Source organism: Anolis carolinensis, chromosome 2 (assembly GCF_035594765.1).
Source record: "Anolis carolinensis isolate JA03-04 chromosome 2, rAnoCar3.1.pri, whole genome shotgun sequence".
NCBI classification, from domain to species: domain Eukaryota; kingdom Metazoa; phylum Chordata; class Lepidosauria; order Squamata; family Dactyloidae; genus Anolis; species Anolis carolinensis.
In genome coordinates this window covers 117604657-117623563 of record NC_085842.1, presented here as the reverse complement: position 1 = coordinate 117623563, position 18907 = coordinate 117604657, and the positions used below count along the sequence as shown (strand labels likewise).

Here is an 18907-nt window from a genome sequence, read left to right as displayed (position 1 = left end):
TTCCCTTGAGATATTACTTATCTCCCTATTGCATTTGTAGGAATATCCGTCCACAGTCAGTTAATGATCAGATTGTCAAACAAAGTGGCACCAATATGATCAGAGTTTAAACCCATCTTTATTTGACACACTTTTAACTCTGCCAATGTGGCATACACATAAATCAGTGGATTAATTGCTATGTATTGATATGCATGTCTTTGAGTCTTCGAATTTGTTCTTGGTGTGGATCCTCCACTGCGGCCCCTCCTGGAAGTACATGACTCCAGTGTATTGTAATGAATGTTTGTATGTATGATGTGTAAACTGCTCTGAGTCCTTATCGGAGATAGAGTGGTATATAAATAAAGTGTTGTTGTTGTTGTTGTTGTTGTTTTGTTGTGATTATGCCCGCATGTTCATTGGAACACACAAACCCGCTCACCATGACAAGGTGACAATCCATATACCTTGTATGTATGTTCCCCAGTATGTACTTTTGAAGGCACATTGGAGTTTATTTGAAAATTTTCTCATCTTTTATGGGAAAGGTTTTCTCAACACAGAGACACTCTCATTGAGAAACTGGTGAGGTTTTTTAACTACTATGCGAGAACAAAAAGACAATAATATTCCCTTCAAAGTATTAGTGCAAGGTCTAAGTGTCAGGCCTGAATGCTGACTGCCCTGGTTTCTCTCATGCCAGCACTGGATCTTCCCCAAGCACCTTAAGCATTTTGCTTGTGATCCTTATATTAATGTGTAAGCAGCATGTTGTTGTTGTTGTTGTTGTTGTTGTTGTTGTTGTTGTTGTTGTTGTTGTTGTTGCTGTGTGCTTTCACGTCCTTTCTGATTTATGGTGACCCTAAGGAGAACCTATCATAGGGTTTTCTTAGCAAGATTTGTTCAGAGGAGACTTATCTTTGCCTTCCTCTGAGGCTGAGAGAGTCACAGAGCTCAAGCAAGTCACCCAAGGCCATCCAGTGGGATTTCTAAGGCCAAGTAGGAATCTGAAGACTTTGGCCTCCTTGAAGCAGGCAAATCACAATTACAGCAGGCTAGGTTTCTTTGCCTTGGACTTATCATATGATCTCCCTCTTTCCCACTGCTCTCCCAGTAGGAAACAGTTGGAAAATAATTTCTTTTACAAGCAGATAATTCATTAATGACCTTCTTTTTAAAAGAAAGGGTCTCCTACCGGGAGAATGGCAGGAAAGAACAATGGTATGTGATAAGTCTAAGGCAAAGATGTTGTTGTCTTGCTGTAATTCTGATTTGCCCGGTTTGTGTGATAGACTCCATATTCAAACACTTAAATCATTACACCATGCTGACACACATTACTGAGATATTAAAGTACATCAGGTATTTTGTTTGTGATTCCAAGCTTTTAATCTGTGAACCCATTACTGTCACACATTTAACTCACCTGCACATACTGCACACAAAACACTTGGGGTGGTAGGTTCGGCCCAAGGCAGAGATAACCTCTCCAGTGATGAAATCTTGGCAGCTGTCACAGCGGGTGCCATAGAGCTGTTGATAGTCATGGGTACAAATATATTCCCCATTTTTAAAGAAAAAGCCAGACTGAGCTAAGTCACAGCCACACACTGGAGAGGAGGAAACACAAAAGAGACAATATTTTAGCCCACTTTGCAAAACTGTAATATTATTTTAGAGCATTTGTTCAAGATGCCACAGTAGAGTTGGAGGGGGAGAGAGTGCACCAATGGGAGGGATGTTTTTTGGTCAAAGAGAAGCTACTGAGACATTATATTGGGCAACAAATTATCAGCATTACCTCACTGGTTTATACTTTATACCTCATGGTTACCACAGCTGCATAGCTTTTTCTCATGGTCAAATTATGGAAGGCAACTGTGCATCCATACATGTACGTGACCGTTATGTAAAGATATAGCTGTTTCCTCTTTACTGGCCTCCAGTTTGTTTCCAGTCTCAATTGAAATTGCTGACCACTAACCTTAAAACCTGGACAGAATTAGGTATCAAAAGAACTGTGTCCTATTATATCAGCGTTCTTGCTCTCTGAGATCATCTGGAGAGGCCTTCCATATAGTATCTTGCCAAAATTAAGTTTGAATGGACAGAGTTCTGTATGATAAGTTCTTTACTGTTGTAATATCTAGGCTTTTTTCTGCCTTGCCCCAGGAAATAAATTTGACTGTTTCCAAAACAGCACTTTAATTAAGTCCTATGGCTTTTTTCTCTCTTGTGTGCATTCAGCCACTTGGGTATTTGATTTTTGTTGTTGTTGTTATTATTATTATTATTATTATTATTATTATTAATAATAATAATAATAATAAAAACAACAACAACAACACTAATCTTTATTTATATCCCACCCTCTCTCCACAAGGACTCGGGGTAGCTTACAATACTATTCACACTGCTATTTGAAATATAGCATCAGAAACCTTTTTGGTTTTCCAGTTTTAGAATAGTAAACCTTAGGTTGTCTATTTTTTCAAGCTTCCTACAACCCTCATGTTGTGAACTGTCTCCCAGGAATAGCTCTGACTTTGTTATGGTTGTTATTATTAAAAGCTATCAAGATAACTTCAACTTATTGTCTTTTCTGCATATCATGTGGCTTCAGGCTATATCCCAAAGTATGGTAACATCAGTATGGATATATATGAGTGTGTGATATCCATCAACTCATTCTGTTATCCTAATTTCTCAGCATAAGGTGGGCAGCAGCTGACCATTATGGTGAAGTAGGTCTGTCCTTTTTTGTTAAAACCGTGTTAGCCCATTAACATGCACAAGCCACCACTAGATACTGCTAAAAATAATTGGCAGTGGGGCAGTGAATTTGTTCGGGCTTTTAGTCCAAACCTTAAAGGAATTATGCAAGGTACTAAACCTATACTTGGAAGATCAGCACATGTGATCATTCACTGGAAGTTCAAACCCAATCTCAGGACAGATTCACTGCTCCAGATACACAAGTCAACAGTTGCCATGGCATACAAGTCCCTGAGTGATTCTTGGTTCTTTTTGTCATAATTGTCTGATTCCAAATATCTGAACTTGGCAATGTATTTTTTCTTGGGCAGTTAGTAAGTTGTTATTCTGTTTAATCAGACCTGCCCATTTAGAAAAACCTTGAAAGGGGAGAGCCCTTCTTTCAACCCCACAAGATGTCACTGTTGGGTTGTGGGGAAGATGTATCAAAATACAGCAGGCACAGTTTTGGAAGGTTTGGAGCCTGCTGAGAGAAAGCTTGACCACTGTTTGTGGGAATTGTTTGTGAGCTTTAGTGCATGATAGCTATAGGCGGTGTCCTCTTTGATTGAATATTAGCAGGAAAGAAGAAACTATCTGGTCAGCCTGGGAGAGGGTGTCCTGACTTCCATTCAAGTAGCCCTTGAATTATACCAATGCCTGCTTCCCAGGCCGCTGCTACTGAAGTGCATCATTAGTGGTTGCTGCAGCCATGAAGGAGAAGGAACACTACATGCAGTAGGTTCCCTTCCTTCCAGTATGCCTGTGCCTAGACTGTCCTGGTGAGGAAACTGACAGCAACATGTAATAAGGCTGACAAATGGCTTACTTACCAGATTCGCACATACAGACCTGGGGAAAGAGGTGAAGTTTGAACAGACATTTTTGAATTCGTTTGCACTTTGGAGATGCATTTCTCTAAGTGGTCAACTTACCAGGTTATAATGTGACTGAACAAAGTGATTTGGGGCCCCTTCACACTACAAAACTATAGCGAGAGTTGCCAGATTGGAAATTGGAAAAGGCTCCTGTACTTTTAATAACTGTGTGGAAGAGGGAATTCAAGCAGGGGCTACTTGTTGCACAACCAGGTAACAAGCAACAGCTGGTGAAATATCTTGAGCTGCATAATGATTAAAGGTACCGGAGCTGTATAATTTCATAGTGTCAAGGGGTCTTGATGAGTTGACATGTTGAATTCTCATGTGGGCAGGTTTTGGATATATTCAGGGGGCAAAGGCTGAATAAGGAAGGGGCAGTGCTAAGATGATCTTTTTTAAATGCCTTTATCTTCCTGATTCAGCTCAGGCCATCAGATGTTTGCTTCAGAAAAGAAAAGATATAACTCTGGTGGCTGACTATAGCTTTCAATAATACAAATAGGGAAAGTAGCAGTTAATTAATTGGATTTTAATGCCAAGGCCTTTTTTGTATAGTTGATTTTCAGACAGAAGAAAGGTTGCATGGATAGGTAGTCATGGTTTTTTGTCCAGGTTGTGTGGCAGACTGTGGACCTTGTTCGTAATAATGCTCAAACAAGATCTGTAGGAGGAAAAGAGGAGAGGACTATAAGAATCTTAACAGTGGATGCTATGCAACGTTAAGTGCACCTCCACTTATAGAACTGTGGGTCTAGAAAAAAGAGAAAATCTGGAAATGAAACTGGGCATGTAAATACATACAGCATGGAGCAAAGAGCTGATGAGCCAGGAAGGATAACTTCAGTGGCCGATGGTTCAGGGCATTTTTAATGATATATGTTGTAATGTATTGACTTGTTATATATGGTTTTACATAGTGTGCAATTTGTGTATTTGGTTTATCATGTTTTTTGTTTGAATATATATGCTAGGTAATTTTTGTTTTTAACCACTGTATGCCTCTTTGAATCCCACCCATGGGAGAAAAGCGGGATAAAAATAAATAAACAAGCAAATAAATAAATAAATAAATAAATATTAGGAGTGAGGGGTTATGAAGGAAATATTGAAAGCATGGATTTCCATTTTCTTTTGAAAGCAGATGCAAAACAGCTGCCACATTCTCCCGTGGTAGTTCTGCATTTCTTTAGAAACTGGAGATAGTCTGTACTATTTGTCTAGCAGAACAAAAACACCAGGGGGCTGGAGACTGACAGGTGAGCATGAGAACATGCGGTTTATGATGATACGATGGTGATGATGATGATGATGATGATGATGTATATACTTCCAGATATAGTGTCCTGCACTAGATTGCCAAGATGAAAACCGGTTCTGCAAGCTGGACTTTAAACTTTGCCCCATATCAAGCAAGGGAAGATGAAAATGGGGAAAATGGGAAAAGAAGAGAGTTGTAAAGTGTAAATTTCAGGATTGTGTGACCTGTGGGTCCTAAATGCCTGTAGATAACTGATTCTGTAAATTGTAACATACAAAAATATATCTAGACCATTGATCTCTATGTTAATTAATCCATGGAGACTAGTTTATCACAGCTACGCTGCCACCATGTTAGCATATTGGAAGTGACTTGATGTCTTCATGACAAATCCCTCTTTCCATTTAAGTACTTCATGTTCCATCATATGATTTCTCCCCAGGGGAATATTTTGAAGCACATACTCTATGTATGTTGAATCTAAAAGATTCAAGGCAACACTTCGTTTTGCACTTATACAGTTTTTCTTAATGGGCTCAATATACGAATGCTCCAAGTTTTGGCATGAACGATGGGAAACACTCAATCTTCACAATCCCCTTTAAAGCTATCTAGATGATTTCTCAGGGTTGTGAAGTGAAATGTATATAGTACAGATATAGAATGTTTTGAACCCACTTGAATAATGCCTTTCTTTTTTCCTATTTATCATAAAACAAAAACTATATTCTCAAAGTAATTAATGAGACAATAAATTATAGTTTTAATGTTATCTGCTGTGTAGTATTGTTAGACTTGATTGTTTGTTATTATAATGAATTCTTGATCAACACACAAACCTAATAATTAAAAAAGAATGAAATGAAAGAGCTGAAGATGCTTAGGGGGCAAAGGTCACATTTTCCCCCAGGGTTTGAAACATTAAGTGTGAATTGTTCCTTTGGCTTGTCCTTTTTATTATATCTACACCTCCCACAGATCCACTATGACATTATGTCAAGCTTGCTTATGTAAGAGCCACATATGATAAACTGTTTGTTTATATTCATTTAAAAATCATAAAGTACACACACACACACATATATACACCAAATATTGTCAAAATTCTGATTGATTAGCCTGCTAACTGTATTGAACGTATTTAAAATACCGGTAGTATTGAGTTACAGAAACACCAAATAAATATGCTATTTTTCATTTTATTAACATTAAGATTGCCAAAGATTAAAAAAAAATAAGAAGCTAGGTATTTTAAATTATATATATGTCTTTGTAAATATCTGTTCAAAACATGGAAAATATGTTATATGTTCAAAACATGGAAAATAGTAATAATTATTAACCCAAAACATATTTAATCTCTAATTCAAAATCCAGCAATAAAAGGAGGATTTAGATTTTTAAATATATTCACGCTCCAAAACACTAAATTTACATCTTAATCCAATGGGCTCTCAGTTTATACTCAGTAAATAATGATAAAGCTTTACATTTTTAAAATTACCTTTCATGTGAATTGTAATGCACAAAGAAAGTCACCCAGCATTTTTCTGTGAGCTATACATTATATGTCAAAGAGTCACAGCTATCTCGAGAGGCACAGTATGGCCACTTCTGCATTATTAATTCCACCTGCTTATTAGGATAACAATATTCCTGTACCAAGTCATGAAGACTTATTAAGAACCAACACATAGTTACATCGTTATTTTTACTATAGACCAGAATTTATCAATTCCAATATGCCATCTAATCTACTGTGAATAAGAATTATGATGTTGCCATTTATAAGTGGCTTCTGCTACTCTTTCCACTGTCATTTGATTCACAGGAACAACATATGACACAGCATTGAAGAGAGTTTGCCAACTCTCTTCTGCCTTTTTGGCTTTCCTCTCATTCCTGTGGCTTCCTCATTGTCACCTGCAGTGATGAACATGTCCTGAGTCTATGTTGCATTTTCCAGATAATCAAATGTCATGAATTACTTAAGCTTGTCCCTGCCCTGACAGTGGTGGAAGGATGGATGGGGAGGAGAAAACCATGAGATGCCATAAAAGCCAATGGCCCAGAACAGATGTGAAAGGGCTTCTTAATATACTTGTAGAAACAGCTGGTCCTATGAAGGGGTTGTAACCAGATCTATAAATTGTACAGTGTAAATTACCAGAGCCTGGTACGGCTTTCTATTCATTCCCACTCCAGCTGTTTTCCACTTAGGAGTGAATAAGAGTTTTATACTCTGTGCAACACTTCACTGTGTCTTTCATCAAAGTACGCAACAGCTTGCACGGCAGGGCTGTCATTTAAATGCTATATGTTCATGCAAGCACACAGAAATGAGAAATTGTGTCTCTGCTTGGCAGAGTGCTTATGCTGCCCACATATTTATTATGGTTTTACATTACTTTAAGAGTCATGGTTTCTTTGTAAGAATCTTGGGAATTGTAGTTCGATGAAAATGCTGATCATTTATTCAAGATCCTTCTGTTGCTCATCAGAACTATAGCTCACACTGACAGATATTATAAACTTTTCGTCTATACCATTTTGCCCACTGGTATGTCTCAAAGGAACAGGAAAGAAGGTATGACTAACTTTTGTGCCTTTCTTCAGCAAGACAGCTACACCCCTCCACTCCCTCTAAAAAAGATTACCTTGGCAGGTGAAGCATCTAATGTGGAAGTGATTGCTCTGGACACGGACCACCTCCCCTTTGCAGGTATCTCCACAGCGGTAACACTGGATTATGGTGGGACGACCTCCAGAGTTGTATGGGTTTTGTTGAAAAGGAACTGCTGGCAAAAAGAAAAGGTTCTGTTAGCAAGGATGGCAGAGAAGAATAATTTTCCAGCATTAAGCTGAGCAACATTCATTAGCTAATTTCCTTCTTGGCAAAAAAGCTCTTCCCAATCTGGCATCCTCCAGATGAACTGGACTACAAACTAGGATCCCAGCCTGACAAAGTTTTAGCTAATTAATGAATTCCTGTTGTTTATCACTTTGCTTCTGGGATTGATGTTTTACTGGATTTTATATTAATATATTAGTTTAGTACAACCTGGAATGCACCTTTGTAGTTGAGGAAAGGTGTAGACTTTTTTTTTTTTAAAAAAAGATGAGTAACAATGACTGTCCTTCTTATATGTCCTTATATACAATGTCTTGGTCTAACAGTCAGAATTGGAAAAGTTGCTTTTTAAAATTACAACTCTCAGAATCCCCTAATCAGCATGATCAATGGCCACACTGGCTGGGGGGTTCTGGAAGCTATAGTCTAAAAATTAACTTTCTCAAACTCTGATAACACCAATGGATAGCAGATTTCTAGTTCTTGTCACCTCCCACTGAAAGGTTGGCTGGGAAAGGTGTCTTCCTGAGGCAAAGGGAAACTGATTGCAAGTGAAGTAGACCAGAGGTGTGAAAACACTTTGCCTTCAGATGATGCTGAATGACCCCCAGGCCTAGCTACCATGGACAATGATGTGCAATCCATGATGGGATTAATAGTTCATCAACATGAGGGCCAAAGTTTTCATATTGAAACAGACACTAATTGGCTAGAAGGCCCAACTCCCTAACTCTGTGTAAGGCAGCTTCGTGTAACAACACTTAACCTCTTAATCCTCAGCATTTAAATGTCACCAAGACAAGATACATGGGTCACTTACAAAATAAAATCTTCCTTTCTAGATCTTCATTAGCCCAAAAATCAAGCACACAGTAAGGGGAGTGCCTTTTCAGACATTCCTTCTTCCTAAACTTCTACGTCCATTTGTTCATAAACAGACATGTGTAAAACTACCAATATTATCTGAGGCAAAATCTACACTGTCATATAATGCAATCTGGAATTGCATTATATGGTCAGTGTAGACCCATATAATGCACTTTAACTTCATTATATGAATCTACACTGACCATATAATGTAGTTCCAAGCTACTCAAGGCATTTGCATCTCTCTCTCTGTCTGACCCCCCTCTCCCTCTCCCATCTAACACAGAGACACTGCTGTTTGAGAAAAGGAAAACAAAAACTAAGATGGAGTCATTCTTGGTGTGCTTTGCTTTTCCAAAGAGAACTAGAGGTCTCCAAGGCATTCTCACATCAGAATTGAAGGTCATATTTGTCAGGGTTAGTTTGACTAGACTGTGAGAATTCCCCAGGGAAGTGTCGGATGTATGAGCCCTTTCAAAGGAGTTAGTAGATTACGAGAGCCCTAGGAGAATTCCTTGAGAGAGATAAGGGTCTTCTAACCCCTTTGAGTCTTTTGAGCATGTTTGCAGTGGAAACATCATTTTCCCCCCTCTCTCCGTGATGCTTGTTCAGCAAACGATCTATTCTGCAGACCATTGGGAGCCTATCACGATGACCCCCCTCAAAGGCATGCCTTCATGTTGTGCTGATATAAGAGACTATATGGCGTCAGTAGCACTGTAGTCATGTAATGAAAGGGGAGAATAATCTTGCTGCTGGGGGATTGCTCTGCCATGGACAGATAGCCGGCAAGCAGCTTTAGAAATCCCATATGCACAATCTAGGTGACTTCCGATGGACAGCTCCTTGGTGCGCTACCAATCAGAAAGGAATTGTACAGTTATTCTCTCCTTTCCTTTGCATATTATGAGAAAATATGGGATAAACAATATGGGAAATATGGGAAAGTTACAAAAGAAAAACATCAGAGTCTGGATTCCTTTTGCAATGTGTTGTTGCCATTCAGTGAGATGTACATCCCTATGCTAGATCTACTAACAACAAAAAGGGACAATTGTGCCTGGGAAAATTGTTTTGTGTTATGGATCATCAATAGCATTATAGGCACTAACCAACAGAAACTGCTAACAGCATACACTACACACCTCTCAGAAATTCCAACAGAAATGCTTTTGACAGGAAAACACAGTTGCCTGACATTCTCATCGTCTCCTGTAAGCAATCTATGGTGCAACAGGTAGAAAAGGGGCATCTGTCACATATCCCCCTCATGCTGGATATTTTTTTTTTGTGTCAGGAGTTACTTGAGAAACTGCAATTCACTTCTGGTGTGAAAGAATTGGCTGTCTGCAAGGATGTTGCTCAGAGGACGCCCGGATGTTGTGATCTTAGAATCATAGAATTGGAAGAGACCTCATGGGCCATCCAGTCCAACCTCCTGCCAAGAAGCAGGAAATCACATTCAAAGCACCCATGACAGATGGCCATCCAGCCTCTGCTTAAAAGCCTCCAAGGAAGGAGCCTCTACCACATTCCGGGGCAGAGAGTTCCACTGCTGAACAGCTATAGAACACACTATATATATGTTTTTACCATCCTTGTGGGAGGCTTCTGTAATGTCCCCACATGGAGGTGGAGCTGATAGAGGGAGCTCATCCGTGCTCTGCCCAGGTTGGATTCGAACCAGCAACCTTCAGGTCAGCAACCCAACCTTCAAGTCATCAGTCCTGCCAGCACAAGGGTTTAACCCACTGTGCCATTAGGGGCTCCATGCTGGAGATTACTGACATGAGCGGTGGGGTAGAAACATCAAGAAGTTGCTTTCTGATCCACAAGGGAACAGACCCCTGTCAACTGCAGTGCCTGTTTTCCAGTTAGTGGGATATATAGGACTTTCATACTTCCTAAGTAGCCCCCTAAACTAGAAGATGTATAAAGATTGTGAATATGTAGTAGCTGCGAATGTGTAATTTTAAATTACATATTCAAAACTGCCCAACAGGATTCCGCCCATCTCCATTTGTTCATCCAAATATTAAATATCCTCTCATCTCCCTGCTGTCTCTGTATGGCTGAAATATGGATTGTGAACCTCTTGGAGTAGGAATGTATAAAGATTTGTACACTCTACCCATGACCTGTGTGGATACTGTACTGCAACACAGATGATAGACAGATAAATAAGCAAGAGATACAAAAATATTGCAGTTCAAATTTTATCTGAATTTTCTAAATTTCATCATTGTTTTATTCCTGTCTTTATTTCATCTTTGCTCGTGAGACTTTGGATGCATCCAGTCGCATTAAACTGATAAGAATTTCTCCCTGTTCTTTCCTGTTTTAATTTAGAATCCATAGACTTTTCATTTATCCCAAAATATTTTCTGTAAGTTCCTGGTATATCAGGATCATTTTATGTTAATACAGTATAATACTGGAAAAGATTGTGACAAAATATGGGGCCTTTCAAAATATGTTGCCAATGCTATATTGCACTTTGTCCATTTCAACTGTGAAATTACCTTCCCTATTTCGGCCCATTTCGGCACATTCTGCACTTTGCCTGGGTTCTATGAATTAGTCACCAGTGTTAATATTGTATGTTTTATGTTGATTTTAACAATTGTTTTTACTGTAATTGATGTTTTTATTGGATAACTGTTTTATTGCTGTGTTTTGATATTTGATTGTTTTATCGGGCAAGGCCCCATGTAAGCCGCCCCGAGTCCCTTCGGGGAGATGGGGCGGGGTATAAAAATAAAGTTGTTGTTATTATTGTTGTTGTTATTATTATTATTATTATTATTATTATTATTATTATTATTATTATTATTATTTCAATCATTCCTGGCTATTCACTTTTTGTATTTTCCTTTCACACTGAAGTTAAAAACATTTTTCTTGCACATTCTTTGTATTACATGTAATTTCTCTACATTTACTAGAGAGCACAGGATTTCATTTACCTAAGTGTGTTTCTCTGTATTTTTTCTAGCTACACTCATTTTAGCTGATTGTGCTTTAAAATATAAGCATTGTTATGTGTAAGCTTCATTTCATGGAAACAGCATTTAAGCTTATACATCGATGTACAGCAAATCTTGGGAAGTGCAAAAATATTACTTCTGATAAAGTCTGGGAAGTTTGATGAAATTTCTCTCCATCATTAAGACAGACATACAGATAGAAAGACCTATGCAAGGCATTTTGGATAGCATTTCGGAGTGACTGAAGTGTAGCGGTAAACCTCCCCTCCCATGCCTGCTTTCTGCATTGAGAACAAAGATTGAGCCAGACATAGGCTGCATCAGAGCCTTTTGTGAACAAGGATGAGGGTTTGAGCCAAGGAATTAATCAAACATTCATACAGATATATATATAATAAAATGTTGGATGATTTATCCACCAATTATTATAGGATCCTAGTCTCTAAGGGAAACTTCCTAGTGTCCATAGCAACCTGCCACCAAGCTGGTGAGCTCAGTGTCTGATGGGAAATGAACTGAATAAGGAAAGGTATGGAGCGGGATGTATGTGGAGACCATGGGCAGGAGACTTAAATGAAATGGTGGGATGGAGGAAATTAACTTTGAACATGTTTTAATGGTTTTTAACTGGGATTTTTTAAATACTGTTTATATTTAATCCTGTTTTGCTGTTTGCATATTTGTATATAATAAATTGTATGCTTATGCTTTTATGTTAAGCCTCTTTGAGTCTCCTGCAGGAAAGATAAAAGTATAGGTATAAAAAACCATAATAATAATAATAATAATAATAATAATAATAATAATAATCTCAGCCAGCATTTGGAAACAATAGACATTGACAAAATCACAATCTGCCAACTGCAAAAGGCGACCCTACTGGGATCTGCACGCATCATCCGAAAATACATCACACAGTCCTAGACACTTGGGAAGTGTTCGACTTGTGATTTTGTGCTACGAAATCCAGCATGTCTATCTTGTTTGCTGTGTCATAATAAAATAATATGTTTTTGATTCCTATCTCAAAAAAGAAGTAGCTGTTCTTTCAGAAGAAACCCAGTAAGATCAGGTACAGCCTAATGAACTGGACTTCCCTCATTCTGTCTGTCTGCAAAGCATTATATGCCCTTCCCAAGTTCAGGATTACTGCTAGGCACCTGATGGAATTTCCCTTCAACATACCCAGTTCGCATTGTCCTCTTCTGTTTGCAACTGTTTTCCAGAAAGCTTTCTGTTTCCTCTTGCTCCTACATAGGAGCATTACACATTGCATTACCCCTTTACAGAGGCACAGCCGATCAGGACAAAGCTCATTATGTCTGAATAATCCAGTAATAATGTAAGTAGCATTAAGAAACTTACGCAGTAATCAGGAAAGGAAAGGAGGTGGGCGGCATGGAAGGAGGAGGGAAAACCAAGTGGAATGCCTTAATCCCACACTGGTTCACTCCTGCCTGAAACAGACGGTGCTTACTTAGCAAGAAATTAAAGCCAAGTTTATCTCATCATAGTTAATACATTTGCGTATGATCTATAACAATGCAAAAGGCTGAGTGGGCTACAGTTCTCCTACATGTTGGAGAACTAGTAATATGGCGCATGGAGGGAAGGAAAGAGTGGTCCAGGTAGAACACCCAGGGGTCTTTCAGTAGCTTTAATCCCAAACAAACTCCACTTCTGGAAATCTCCAAGACTGACCATTCATTTTTAAATAAGTGGAAGAGCTCCCTCACACTGTTGAACACACACACACATGCATGCACATATATCAATCAGTTTTTCAAAACAAAAAATTGACTTACAGCCACTTATGTGTTTTAGGTATTCTTGGTCAGATGGCACTGATCAGCAGAAATAAACAAATAGAAGAGGAGGGGAAAATGGAGGCAGTGGTGGCATGGTGGCATGGTGACACTGTGATGGCAGGGGGATAGCAACCAAAGAAAAAACTGAGCTGCTTGGGAATGGACGCTGCAGCTATAGCACCTGATTGGATGGGTTTTGCTCCCAAACCCACTCCCAAGTTCCAGTCAAAAATGGACTTACTGTCAACAAACATGAGTCTTCCTCCATGAGAAAACATTTACAGGATTATAACCTATTTGCACCATGGGAGTACCAGGGGAGGATACATGTCCCTTCTGCCAGCCGTGGCAACTCCTGCCAAAAGAATATGTCAAAAAGTTTGCTCAGGCCTGATATATATAGTAAAGGTTTTTCCCTGACATTGTCTAGTTGTGTCCAGCTCTGGCAGTTGGTGCTCATCTCAATTTCTAAGACGAAGAGCCAGCATTGTCTGTAGACACCTCCAAGGTCATGTGGCCAGCATGTCTGCAAGGGTGCTGTTACCTTCCCACTAGAGCAGTACTTATTGATCTACTCACATTTGCATATTTTCAAACTGCTAGGTTGGCAGAAGCTGGGGCTAACTGTGGGAGCTCCGCCCGCTCACCAGATTAGAACCGCTAATCTTTTGGTCAGCAAGTTCAACAGCTCAGCGGCTGAAAAAGTTTGAGAACCCCTGCCTTACATGAAATGATATGTCACATTTAAGAAAACTTAATATGCAGGGTCAGCCCTGACTTTTAGTACTGTGAAATAGTGGCAGATGAGCACTCAAGAAGCAAAATGATATATGGCCTCCTGCATACCCTTTAAGGGCAATGGAGGATACTACTGTCCTAAAGTCAGAACTGTAGTCAGTCAGTATCTGGTTCTGGTCCAGCTGGCTTTTGTACATGGAATTGGAAGAGGCACCAACGTATTCTTTGGTATCAAGTGACAAAATATCTTAGTTCAGCTCTGTCTGTACAATGATAACTCTGAGATATTTTATTATAAAAGAAAGCATGTTAAAATATTCATGTGTGACAACAATTACACATTATTTGGTTGCTGCAGAAAGGCTTGGTATACTCCAGCATTTCCAGAAGCAACCAAAGAAGCTGAATCTTTAAGTACAGAATCATATAATATCAGAGGGCTGAAGGCTGAAGAAATGTACTCTGAAATTGAGATCTGGTACAGTTCTGCGTATTTACTGACCTGGAGGTAGGATAACTGCCTTAAATCGATAAAGAGTAAAACAAAATGCAGCACACAAACATCTCCTAAAAGCTTGCCATAAAGCACTTACAAACCACTTCAGCAATAGACCAAAGTGGTCATCGTAAATAGAAATCTATAAACATGCTTATGAGTGTGATGAAACCAGACCCTGAATGCCTTAATCAATTAATCCACTGGTGTAAAATGTGATTTAAGGAAGGTTAAAGAGTGCAAACTAGTTTAAAAATGAATCAGTCCAAACACAGACAAGAGAGATAACAATTAGTATACAGGATGATGGGTAGGAATAGCAGTGTATAGTTATGTTCTAAATAGTGTGCCATTCCAACAAGTGGGAGGAAGTTATAATATGCCAAGCCTTGTTGAAGACTATCCATATGTGACAGATGGAACAGGGGACAACAATTGTATATTACAACAACTACTTTATCTTAACTTTAGTTTTGTCTAGCCCACATTTTACTAGTTTGTTTGCCAGAAGGTCGTGGGGGACTTTGTCGAAGGCCTTACTGAAATCCAGGTACGCTACATCCACAGCATTCCCTGTATCGACCCAACTCGTAACTCTATCGAAAAAAGAGATCAGATTAGTCTGGCATGACTTGTTTTTGGTAAATCCGTGTTGACTATTAGAATCATAGAATCATAGAATCATAGAATAGTAGAGTTGGAAGAGACCACATGGGCCATCTAGTCCAACCCCCTGCTAAGACCGCATTTGTTTCTAAGTGTTCGCAGACCACTTCCTTAATGATCTTTTACAGAATCTTGCCTGGTATCAATGTGAGGCTGACCAGATGGTAATTGTTTGGGTCGTTCTTTTTCCCCTTCTTGAAGATAGGGACCACATTCGCCCTCCTCCAATCTGCTGGGACTTCTCCCGTTCTCCAAGAACTCTCAACGATAATTGCCAGAGGTTCTGAAATAACTTCCGCTAGTTGCTTCAATACTCTTGGATGTAGCTGATCTGGCCCTGGCGACTTGAATTCGTTTAGAGCGGCCAGGTGTTCCTGGACAACTTGTTTCCCTATTTGGGGTTGGATTTCCCCCAATCCTTCATCCATTCCATGTTGCTGAGGTTGAAGATGGCTTACTTTTTGTGAGAAGACCGAGGCAAAGAAGGCATTAAGCAGTTCTGCCTTTTCCCTGTCCCCTGTCGCCATTACCCCATCTTCTCTTTGCAGTGGCTCTATCGCCTCCTTTTTCTTCCTTTTTCTACCAACATAAGCAAAAAAGCCTTTTTTGTTGTTTTTTATGTCCCTGGCAAGCCTGAGCTCATTTTGCGCTTTAGCCTTGCGAACCTTTTCCCTACAGGTGTTGGCTATACGTTTGAATTCTTCTTTGGTGATTTCTCCCCTTTTCCACTTCTTGTGCATGTCACTTTTGAGTTTTAGCTCAGTTAGAAGTTCTTTGGACATCCATTCTGGCTTCTTTGCACTTGTCTTATTTTTCTTCTTTGTTGGCACTGTTTGCATTTGCGCCTTGAGTATTTCACTTTTGAAAAACTCCCATCCATCCTTAACTCCCTTGTTTTTTAATATTGGCGTCCATGGAATGCCGCTCAGTAATTCCTTCATTTTTTGGAAGTCAGCTCTCTTAAAGTCCAGAATGCGTGTTTGACTTGTCTTAGTTTCAGCATTCCTTTGTATTGCAAACTGCAAGAGCACATGGTCACTTGCCCCTAAGGATCCAACCACTTCAACTGTATTGATCAGGTCTTCCACATTTGTTAAGATTAGATCAAGAGTTGCTGATCCCCTTGTTGCCTCTTCTACCTTCTGGACCATAAAATTGTCTGCAAGGCAAGTGAGGAATTTGTTGGACTTTGTACTCTTGGCTGAGTTTGTTTTCCAGCAGATATCGGGATAATTGAAATCGCCCATGACTACTACATCTCTTCTTTATACCTGTTTGGTCAGCTGTTGACAGAAGGCTTCATCAAGTCCTTCATCCTGACTTGGAGGTCTGTAGTAGACACCCATGACAAGATCTTTTTGAGTCCCGGTTCCCTTGATTCTTATCCAGATGCTTTTAAGCTGGTTTCCCGGATTACAGTCTTGCATTTCTTCTGCAACGTAACTGTTTTTGACATATAAAGCTACTCCCCCTCCTCTCCCTTTTGTTCTATTTCTGTGAAAGTGTTTCGTGATCTCCATGTTGTGTCCCAGGAAGGGAACACAATGGAGAAAGAGAAGGGACTTCATCACCCGAGTGCCGTGCTAAAGGAATTGAGCAATGGGGACAAGCGGTGCTAAAAGCGCCGCTTTCCCTTTGATTGATATTTCCCCTTACCCTGCGAGCGGGGCCTAGACGGTGCCGCTGGCCGAGTCTAAGTTGTCTGAGAGGTTTGTGGAAGAGGTTTGCTAGTGGTGTCATACTGCTTCCTAGTATAAGAGGCAGTTGGATATGATTTGCCCTGACAGCGGGACGCTGGAGGAAAACCATATTTGTTCGCCGCCTGGTGAACCTCCTGGGCCTCCTTAAGCTTTGCATCTGTCTCCGGATCAAAGAGACCCTTGTCATTGACTGGTAGGTCCTCTGCTAGAAGCTTGCCTTCTTCAGATAGTGTGGAGGCCCGTAGCCAAGCATGTCTGCAGATAACAGTCGCAGCTGCAAACATTCTGCTTGCTCCCTCTGCTGTGTCTTTTGCCATTTCCTTCTGTGACTTGGCTAAGGCCAGACTCTCTTGCTGGATAGCTTTAGCAAGAGCACGTTTGTCCTGTGGCAAAGCCTCCAAGTAAGGGGCTATGTTTTGCCATAGATAGTCCTGGTAGGCCGCCATGTAGGCTCCATAATGTGCAAAACGTGTTGACAATCTTGCCTCTAAGTGTACTTTCTTGCCTACTGCTTCCAATTTCCTGCCCTCTTTATCCGAGGGTGTCAAATGGGTCTTTGCTGAAGGTTTGTTCTGCATTACCTTGGTGACTACGGAATTAGGTCTAGGTGGCTTTGCAACCCATTGAGCAGAAGTTAGGTCTATCTTATACAAGGCATCGCTCCTTCATGGAACTGTGCCTATCAGTGATGGGGCAATGTCTTGTGCAGTTGCAAGCCGCAATAAATATGGTACTGCAGGCAAAGTTGTAGCTGATTGAGCTGCTGGACATTGCTCTTCTGCTGGGAAAAGATGGCATGCCATGGGCTGACTTGCCTCAGTGACAGGCAATTCCAGTGCCCTAGACAGGCGTGACATCAGGGTTATAAAACTTGATGTTTCTGGCTCCACTGGGAGTTCCACTGCTTGCACATCCTCCTTTCCTTCATCAGAGTCAGATTCTGATGCAGAATGTGATGGGATATCAGCTCCTAAAGCTGGAACAATAGCAGTGCTGAGGCCTTGATGCGCAGATTGTGCAACAGGATTTGCTTGTATTGGGATTGAGGTTGGTTGAGGCATCTGTTGGTCTTGGACCGATATTTTCCCGAAAAAATAAGCCCTTCCTCCTGGAGAGCGATGAACATAATCTGCCTGGGGAGTAAATGGTCTACTCCACTCCATAGAGACAGTGCTCAGTGTTTGCCTCTGTGGAGGCGATGGAAAAAAGCCTTGGCTATGGCTTAATGGAGTATGTGAAAGAAAAGAGGCCACACTTGGCTGCGGAGAAAACAATACCCTTTCCTCATGAGGAGGATCCATAGGTTGGGAGGCAGTGAGAAACGGAGACATAGTACTCCTTACACTGGCCTCTCCAGAAGCAGGCTGCCCAGCAGTGGGCTCAGCCGTTTTTTTCCTCACCCTGTGGCTTTCTCTCATCCCTGCAGGGAGAGTGGGTGGCAGTAGCTCTTCTCCCGGCGGGTGGGCTGTCTCCACCTCGGGGAGCATCCACACCCATGACCGGAGCTGGCGAGGCCTGTGTCGGCGGCATAATGCGTGCCTTGCCTCCATGCTCTTGCCCTGACATTGTGGGCGGAGACAGTGGCTGTATCCCTTCTGGCAATGTCAGCACTGTGGGCGTGGCCACGCTGCGTGCCTCAGATGCTGCACGCTTTTTCTTCCTCTTGCAGCTCTCAGCCGCAGCACCGGAGGTCTTCTTGGGAGTAAGGAGAGCAGGCAAGGCTGCCGGCGAGGAAGTAAGTTGCCGGCGTTCAGCTGGCTTGCCCTGCCGCAGCGTTCAGAAGCCGCTTGTAGATGGGGCCGGGAAGAGAGCTCTATCCAAGAGAAGAGCTTTTAGCGCTTTCTCCCTGCTTTTATGGGCTTGCGATGTAAGGGCCACACAAACCAAACAATTCTTTGCTCCATGAGCCTCCCCCAAAC

At 40.8% G+C, this 18907-nt stretch overlaps 1 protein-coding gene across 11 annotated transcripts in view; it reads right to left on the bottom strand.

Moving 5' to 3' along the window:
* Positions 1-18907, bottom strand: part of ablim3 (actin binding LIM protein family member 3) — a 185123-nt gene that overhangs the window by 77980 nt on the left and 88236 nt on the right. For 10 of the 11 annotated variants that reach the window (XR_010002803.1, XR_010002804.1, XR_010002806.1 and 7 more), the window contains exons 2-3: positions 7533-7673; positions 1409-1592 (exon numbers count right to left, since the gene is read on the bottom strand). Coding sequence is in view for 1 of the 11 variants with exons in the window: in XM_062970447.1 (XP_062826517.1) it covers positions 1409-1592; positions 7533-7673 (325 nt within the window). In the remaining 10 variants the exon portion in view is untranslated. The remainder of the gene's footprint in view (positions 1-1408; positions 1593-7532; positions 7674-18907) is intronic. The other variant, XR_010002805.1, reaches the window with a different exon arrangement.